The following is a 9,163-nucleotide window of genomic DNA, read 5'->3' on the forward strand; positions in this document are numbered from 1 at the left end:
ATATTTTATTTCCACGGTATTTATTTATAAAACATGTTTGCATAACTATAATTTTTATTAAAAAATCTGAAGCACTCACTTATGTAATTTATTTTACATTTTTTTCTTCAATGGTGCTAATTCATCTGTGAACCCACAAGGATTACATCCATCATTGATTGCTATCTGTGAATACAGACTAACCGATCACCATTGTTCAAGAAAAATCACACACCTGAAACGCTCATTGGTAGTTTGTAAGGAGGTAGACTTTCACTCTGCCAAATGCATTTGGGATTTGGGCCATTAACTTGTTTGTTTATTTCTGAGAAAGACAATATATCTTAACCAATCAGAAGCAGTTTTAGGTCTTACTTCAGGACCAAAAAATTATCTCAACCTAGCATCCACAAGAGACTACCTCTAATGAGTTTGGGTACTTTTGAATATCATTCAACTTTCCACCTAGACATGAAACGAGATACTACTCCCAACTGCAATTAAACTTAAATCTAAATTAATAATTTGCTATTACCTTACCATTAAATAATCGTTCATGACTGCAATACATCGACACCCAAAATTATAAATGAAAAGGAATGACAACAGCAATTTGTCATGTAACCTGCTCCTTTCAACAAAGAATTCCAAACCTACAACTAATTCCAAAACGAAGACAAGAGGGCTGGGAAGGGACGGGACAAGAGCTCAAGGGCAAACGCCAATGTCATATATTAGATATATAAAGTTTGCCATCCTGTGGAAGAACTATTGGAGCTTCCAAACCCTTAGTTGGGGTTTGCACAAACACATTGAAACACAAGCTAAGTGGAACATATATATATTCTGTATTGTTCAGCTAATTAGGGTTTGCACAAACACATTGAAGCACAAGCTAAGTAGAACATTTATCTATTTAGTATTGTTCAGCTAATTAGGTTGATTCATATAAAGGACGCATGGACACCCCTGCAACGCATCAACACCTCTACCGAGGAAAATATTGCCAGTCTTCTGAATTCCATGCAGAATTTACATTTACAGGAACATGTAGCGATCTCAGTTTTGTGGAACTCTTCATGTCTCAATTTATACTTGCCTACTGGCAATATGGTGCCACTTTGCAGACCAATCCCTCAAGTACAAAGATGTAAAATAAAAAATATCTGACTGATACCCAGCTGAAACACAACACAACTCATGACTCAATCAAATCATTTCAGTTGACCTACAAAAACGATTGAGCCGGACCTCTACTTCAAACAAAAGCTATGTGGCTGTCTATCAACAGCGTCCACTCCTCATTAAACCCCAAGAATATACAAATAATTGGCAACAATTTGACTATTCAGAGCTTTTACTCTTGGTATGTGGGAATCAAATTATGTTTAGATTAGATATTCTAGCCCTCAGCTGATGAGATGGCTGGATTGTCTGAATCGGAAGAACATGAATCTGCCCCTCCAGTATGCCAGAGGAAGTGTGCATATGTAGCAGCAGGGAAAGGATTCCCAGGTTCCGCATTTATGGCATCTAAATATGATTTCTCTGCAGCAGGTAAGTCACCTTTAGCCAACCAAAGAAAGTTTGCAAATTGAACAATAGCTTCTCCATCAACAGAATAACATTGTGCAGCTAGCTTGAAATACACTTCGGCCCTGTTCACCATAAAAAGAAAAATCAAATCTTTGTTTGACATTGTTGCATGATTTACATAATCAAGAAAAAACGCAGAAGAACAGCAGAATGTTGTGCATTAGCAAATGCTCTGTATAATATACCAGAATAGATTTATCTTAACCCCAGATTTATTGAATGCTGACAGAGATAAAAATACTTCAAGTCATGTTTAATAGATCCAAGGTATTGAATTCTGACAGAGATAAAAATACTTCAAGTCATGTTTAATAGATCCAAAGTTCATATAAAGGATAAAAGAAGTATGGCTTACATATTAAGGTTGGCTTATAAGAAGTATGTTATAAACTCTTATAATGATGGAGGAAAACTAATAAGGTCTGCTTAAACTAAGTTGGTTTATAAAAAGTGTGTTAAACCTATATAACGATGGAGGAATCCTAGCTCCCAAAGGTCAAACACCTTCCCTCCCAACAGAAGACAAATACTAAATAAACAGGGGTGCCCCCCATCTGCACTGTAGGTTATGTTCAAATAATCCATCTAGACTGCTTGTAAACAAAAGTAGCATAGATAGCACTATCCATTCTAGATGACTTACTGAATCTATTGCAGACTATTGCTATATTAGAGGACATTTATTGGCAAGGTAAATAGAAGCATCATAGTCAATGTTCCCTAACATGGTTGCAAAATGAATAAAATGGCCTTCAATGAACAGAGGAAGTTAAACTTCTGCAAATTTCAGAAAAGGGTGCTTTTCATAAGCGAGAAACTAAAATATATTTTCATCCTTCCATTAAATTAACATAAATTCATATTAGCTTTGAATATATTAAATCATTGGAAAGGTAATAACTCTTTCTTGCGTCATTCAGTGGTATTTCTCTTTGTGCAGATTTTGTGTCATTCAGTGGCATTTCTCTTTGTGCAGATTTTGTTCCAGAGCCTGCTTTGTAAAAACAATTTTAAATCTCTACATTACATTGTAAGCATTTACAATATTTCAAATCGCAAATGCAAAAAATTCTATAAACCAATTCAAGATGATCAGGATATACATCATGAATGTAAAATAAGGAAAAAATGGAGATGACATGCAAAGACCCTGATTAAATAGGCTTGGGGAAATGATGAGTAGCAGGAAAACACCTGTCATTATCATGTCTGACGAGATGGAGGAACCGAGCATAATTTGATAGCAGAAGAGCATTATTAGGATCTGTGCTTATAGCGCTCTGGTAAAGGAGCTCGGTCCTGTCATAGCAGAGATATTTATCTGGCTCAAGCTGAACAGTAACCGGTGCAACTAAGCTCTTCATGGTTCCAGGGTCAAGACCAGCGTCTCCCGTTGAGTTGGACTTAAACTCCTTTAGGAAAGACTGCCATGACAAGATTTCATTTGCAATCTGGTCTGCAGGGTTCTCATTTTCCTTTGCAGCTTCCTCAACATCACTTCCCAAGTTTCCAGCCATACCTTCTTTGCCTGAGACTGGATTTTGCAAAGAGGATACTGATGCCTTTACCAAATTATCTCCCATAATCATGATATTATTTTCATGAGAAGTTCCTTCATAGTCATATGAATATCCATCAGCTGCAGTTGCTAGATTTCTATGTCCACCCCCATCTAATCCATCATTTAATGAGTTTGGCATGTCAATGTTGACCACTACAGAAGGAGGAGATTGATTTGAAGGCTCAATCCATAACAAGTTTTCTTCTATGAACCTGTGTTGATCTTGTGTTTTCTTGTTGGAAGTGGTTGATCCAACAGGCAGATTGGCAGCCACAGCAAGATCGTTCCCCATTGAATATACTGTAAAATTAGCTAGTAAAACCATTACAGAAACCATGAGGGCAGGAGTACATGAGAAAACCTGCTGGAATAGCCAGAGTAAGGAACCTTGCATTTCTCTATGTACCATTTCGTGAAGCTCATGCAAATCCTCATGCCACAGGATCTCTCTTATCTGCAGTGACTGTGATTGAAGCTCCCACATCATGGAAACCATTGAAGAAAATTCTCTTCTTATTGAACATTGACAACAATCGGTCTGCTTTGCTACTGTCGAATTCCCTGTCTTCTCTTTGTCTTCGTTCAGTTTTCTCTTCAAAACTTTCAAGGAAAGAGGCGACATAGAATCACTTCCCCTGTTTCCCAGTGTCCCAGGCCACGAATTACCATGATTGCGAACAAAATTGCGAGGTCCCCACATCTCAGATCCCAAATTTGTTTCGTTAACTTCTTTTTTGAACACACTTCCTCTTACAACTCCCAATTTAGTCTTGGCCATCTCCAATTCTTCATCCACAGCACAGCTCCGCGGGGCTAATTCTTGAAGATTCTTCCTGTAATCTTCGACGGAGAAATCATTATAATCTTTATTCTTCCTGTCGAAGCAAGCACTGCAAGCTCTTCTGAAGCCTATTTTGGATACTCTGTTCCACTCATCAAATGAACGAGTTCTTATCATTTTTGGCGTCCTGGGAGACCCCAGGGTACTCTGAAAATCATTTCCGAATTTGAGAAACGCGCCAGGTTTCATGAATTCAGACGAATACGGCCCACATGCAGCAATTTCCGTTACCATTTTCGCTAGCTCGGAGTTTGGCTAAAGGGATTATCAGCAAATTCCCTCTTCAGATCCAAGAAGAAACCTGAATTATTTCATTTCAATTATTCTATCTCTGAAGCAGAGAACAAAATCCGTAAATGACTGCACAGGGAATCTCATCATGCTTCTTTCACCCAGCATTAATTGCAGGTACTGGTAGAAGAAGAAAAATATGTATTAATTGCTACTTGCAGGTATCACCGATTGGATCCGAGAAAAGAAATGAATGAACGAAATTGCGGATGAAGCGAACACAAACAACACGGAAATCGCCTTCTTCGGCTTTTAGACTCTGCTGGCGACGTTTGCTCTTGGCTGTGAAACGTGTGTCCACCTTCTTAAAGGTTGGGAAAATCCTTCGTTGCTTCAAACCCTGTGCCCACTCGCCACCTCAGCAAATCTAAGATATGGGTCCCAATGGTTGGTGAGTTGGATTAACAGTTCAGTTAATTTAAGAAATCAAGGGTTAGGTCTACCATTACTGAAATATAGTTAAACCATTTTCATTAAAATTATAATTTTAAAATATTTTATTATTTTTTAAATTATAATTTTAAAATATTTCAATAATAATTATAATTCAGTTGTCAAATTTAATAGTGATGATAGTGATTATTAGCTGTTATTCACTAATAAAAATTTATTCATCATTGTTATTTAAAGAAAATCAAGCTATCTTGAATGACTTTGTTATTTAAGAAAAATCAAGCCATTTTGAATTATCAATTAGTAGTTTCTCAAGAGGTAGATTTTGACCAAATGTCTCTGGGCTTTGAGTGGTTAACCTATTTCCTTAAATTCAAGAAAAATAAATCTAACAAAAACAATTTTAAAAAATATTCCAACCAAATTCAATATCTTATTTTTAAATATTAAATTTTAAATTTTTATGAGCCATATTGTAAATAAAAATACCTTAGGGAAAAAAAGTTTCCCACCATGATTCATTCGAACAAGAATAAAAAATTTATCAATCCGGAAAATAACAAAAATAATTTTTTTTAAATAAATAATTTAATTATTATTATAATTAATCCTAATATATTTGTTTTAATGTTTTAATTTTATTAAAATCAAACCAATTGTATTAAGTTTTATCTCAATGTTATTTAAAAAACTTGAAAATATCTTAGTAAAATAATTTTTTGAAAAATATTTTTGATGTAGCGGATGGCGGGATCTCCTGCCATAGGAATCGTTGCAAAAATTCATACATATATTGATTATCAATGACATTATAACTAACTTTCATAAACGTTGCATTAAGATTTGTTTAACATTTTTTTAATAATAATTAGCTTATGAGATAATGTTGATTTGTTTAATAATTTTTAATAATAATTAGCATATGAGATAAGGTTAATGAAAGTTGTTGATAAGATATAAAATAGTTGGAGATGGAATATTATGTTAAACACTTTTTAGGTGTATATTACTAATTTTTTATTTATAAATTAATTTAAATTTTTATTATTTTTTTTATTGGTTATAAATTAATTTTAAAAAATGTGTAGTTTAATTTAGAGATGAAATTGCTTTTTCACTGAATTTATTAAAATTTGGTAATATAATTACAAGAATTTGTGTTGTTTAAAATGCATTTTTGAATACATAAATAGATTCAGAATTATGAAAAATCGGTGAGTCGTTAGAATTATGTAGATTAAACAATTTAAACTTAAATTTTAAAGAATCTCTATCAGATTTTGATTAAAATTAACCAGAAAAAATGTCGTGAAAAAAACTATTTCTTCTATAACTTAGACTACACCTTTAAAAAATAAATAAATAAATACAAAAAATAATATATTTTAAATTTAAATAATAAAAGTCCGCAAGGGGTAGCTCAAGTGGCCATAGAAATGAAGTCTCACTGAACTAAAGATCTTGGGTTCGATTCTTGTGTTACCCTCCCCGGAAATGGGGTGAATAACAGACATGTAAAAACTAAAAAATGAGAGGGTCCTACTTAAGCTTACAAAATAAATAAATAATAAAAACTGCAATCATTTTATAGAATAATTTTAAACTAATATTTTTGAAATAATGAATGACTTTATTCATTATCCTAAATTAACCCTAAAATAAATAAATATGTAAAAATAAAACATGCTTAATTCAAAATATTAAAAACATAATCAATTTATAAAATAATATTTAACAAATAATTTTAGTATAGTGAATAGAAAATGACTAATTCATTGCTTTCCTAAAACTATTCTAAAAATGTATATCTTACAATCTATTACATTCTTAACTTTTATTGAAAAAAATGGTTAGAATTATTTTTTAAAATTATTTAAAATATTATTATTTTTTAATAATAATTATATTAATCATATTTTTAATTATATCTTTACAAATGTTTCAATCTTGTTATATTATTATTAAATTAATTTAATTAATTTGATTCAATATTATTTTAATTAAAAATGTTAATAAATTAAATTAAAACACAATAAAATAATAATAAATTTATTCAACTAATTTTTTATTTCGTAACTGCTAACTCTGGAACTAAATACATCCTTGCTATTTAAACATTCTGATTGATTAATTTTTCACTTTTGTTTTTAGGATAAACCACATTATATGATTCGAAACGTCTACAAAAGAATCATAATATAATTAGTCTAAATTTTTTTATCAACACTTTAATTTATTAATAAAAAAAAATTAATATATTTAATTACTTTTATATTAAAACTTAAATGTGATGACCCCGGGTAACTTGTAATTTTGAGTAATTACTGTGGTAAGAAATTGTATGAGTGGTTACTTATTGTTACTGAATGACATTATTTAATTAAGGAAGTTGATATATTGATTTATTTTCACATGTGTATATTCTGGAAATGCTGGCAGCCTCCTGGGGAGGATTTTCTATTTTAAGAAAAGAATCAGTTATGAAACTGAAAGAACTGTCTCTCACCCAGGAAAAGTCCTGGGGAAGGAAAACCTCTGGGCTGTTCAGGAACAGACAGGAAAGGAATTCCAAGAAAGAGAGCAGAGAGAGAAAAGAGGTTAAGTCTGGTAGAGACCAGATAACCTAGCACAGCAGTGCGTAAGTCTTGTTGAGGGCTGCAGGCCTGCAAGACGGCTCGGGGGGAGAATCCTATGTGAAGTGGATCTCAAGGTTGGGAGGATAAGAGCAAAAGTGATTGCAGGTGAACTCTTGGAGTAGGAACGCCGGTAGCAGGTTGCCAGGTATGCATTTTCTACAGAGTTCTAGCTTGAAAATAGGTATCGGTAGTGTACCGACAGAGTACAGTTATCTGTGCTTTCTTTTCACTAGATAATAAATAAGAGGATAACTGTAGTTATTGTAAAGATTAATGCATATAATTCCAGTCTGCAAATTAGACTACTGTGACTAAAGTCACATATTCATCTACTGTAATGATTCTGAGTATTTATGATAAAATTGCTTAAAACAGAACTAAACCCTAAAGCGGTTGGAGAGACCGCAGCAGTACATCCGTAGACAGGAATGAATGAATGAGTAAACAGAACCTCTCGGTTGCGAGATGAAGTCGAGCTAAACAGTCATAGGAAGTTACAGAACTTTAAATAAACACAGTCATAGAACCAGCGTAGAACTAGCGCTCATACAAATATCAACGCTGTGTAAATCAAGGAGATTCTTCATAAATAATAAGACTGCAGAATCCGAGAGCCTTTACAAGAATATTAACACCGTGTAAGTAAAAGACATTAGAAATTGCTGTCGAGGGTTTATGTTCATTATTAGCCAAAACTTGAGTGTTTAACCATGAAAGGAAACTCCGCTTAACCATGCAAGTTAAGATCTTAAGCACTATTCGCAGAATATTGTTAGGGCTAACGCTATCAGAAAAGCACGGAAACTAAAGATTGTGCATTTATCAAACGCAGGCAATACCAGCCACGGATAATAGTGACTGTGTATGCGGAGAGGGTTTGACTCAGCATTCATCATATCGAATGCAAGTCTTACCCCGTAGTGCCGCAATAAAAGAAACATGAGACACATAAAGAACCTCGAATACAGATGCATGCGAAATATATTCAATCTATAAAGATTTGAGAGTTATGCCATGCGAAATATAACCAATCTATAAGGATTCAAGAATTATACCAAAGTCTGTAGCAGAATAACTCGTTACTGTCGGTAAACCCTGTAGGGTATTAAGTTACATGTAAACGAAGACGTTAATGCAGTATTAACAGTTGAACGATTAAGCATTTCATACATAACTGGCAGTATAGAAGACAGAGTCGGTCATAAAACCCTTCGATAGAGCCTGTAAGCCGAAACATAGAAGCTCTATTAAACTGTAATAGAAACGCTTAAACATATACATAGATTTGACTTAATCATTCCGGTTCCGGAGAATCCAGTTCAATTCCAAATATACAAATATACAAACGGCATGTAGCCATGATCATGTCCTAGCTAACCCAAAAGGTTCACACAATACAGGTCCGGCATGAGGAGGCCGCCTGCATAACGCAACCAGGGTTTTGAACAAACAGTAGCCAGACCTGAGACATATAAATGGGATTTCATGAGCCACGGCTCGGACCAGAAGATGATGTCAATCCAACTTCATAAACAGACTTTCTCTTACAGGGGAAAACGCTTAAACGGCAGAGATAAACTTACCTGGAATATCCGTAGCCAGCAAATTCTTCCTGCAGGTGGTAGGAAACCATGGAGACAAGCCCTCCTGTACAGAACCATTCAATGTAAATAACCTGGATCAGTCGAGGCAACCAAGGGTTTCAAGGAATAAGCAATGCTTACCAGGTGAGCTTAACTGAAACTAGAATACCAGATAGTAAGGCGGAAAGTTCAATACCTGAACAGTGAGGCAAGAGCTGGTGTGGTTGTATGAGAACTGTCGAGCTGCGGAATGGCTCGGCTGCGTCTGCAGTGTGCAAATGAA

At 34.1% G+C, this 9,163-nt stretch overlaps 1 protein-coding gene across 1 annotated transcript; it reads right to left on the minus strand.

Annotated features, from left to right (window-relative positions):
- Positions 1–1,308: 1,308 nt before the first annotated feature.
- LOC149227902 (uncharacterized) lies at positions 1,309–4,542 on the minus strand. Its single transcript, XM_089377954.1, has 2 exons — positions 2,770–4,542; positions 1,309–1,637 (listed from the first exon to the last, which is right to left on the minus strand). The coding sequence occupies exons 1-2, from the start codon at positions 4,209–4,211 to the stop codon at positions 1,382–1,384; spliced, it is 1,698 nt and encodes a 565-aa protein (XP_089234080.1). The 5' UTR covers positions 4,212–4,542; the 3' UTR covers positions 1,309–1,381.
- Between the last annotated feature and the right edge of the window lie 4,621 nt (positions 4,543–9,163).

This window comes from Pinus tabuliformis, chromosome J, assembly GCF_031772625.1.
Source record: "Pinus tabuliformis cultivar Carrire ecotype Pingquan chromosome J, CPIR1, whole genome shotgun sequence".
NCBI classification, from domain to species: Eukaryota; Viridiplantae; Streptophyta; class Pinopsida; order Pinales; family Pinaceae; genus Pinus; species Pinus tabuliformis.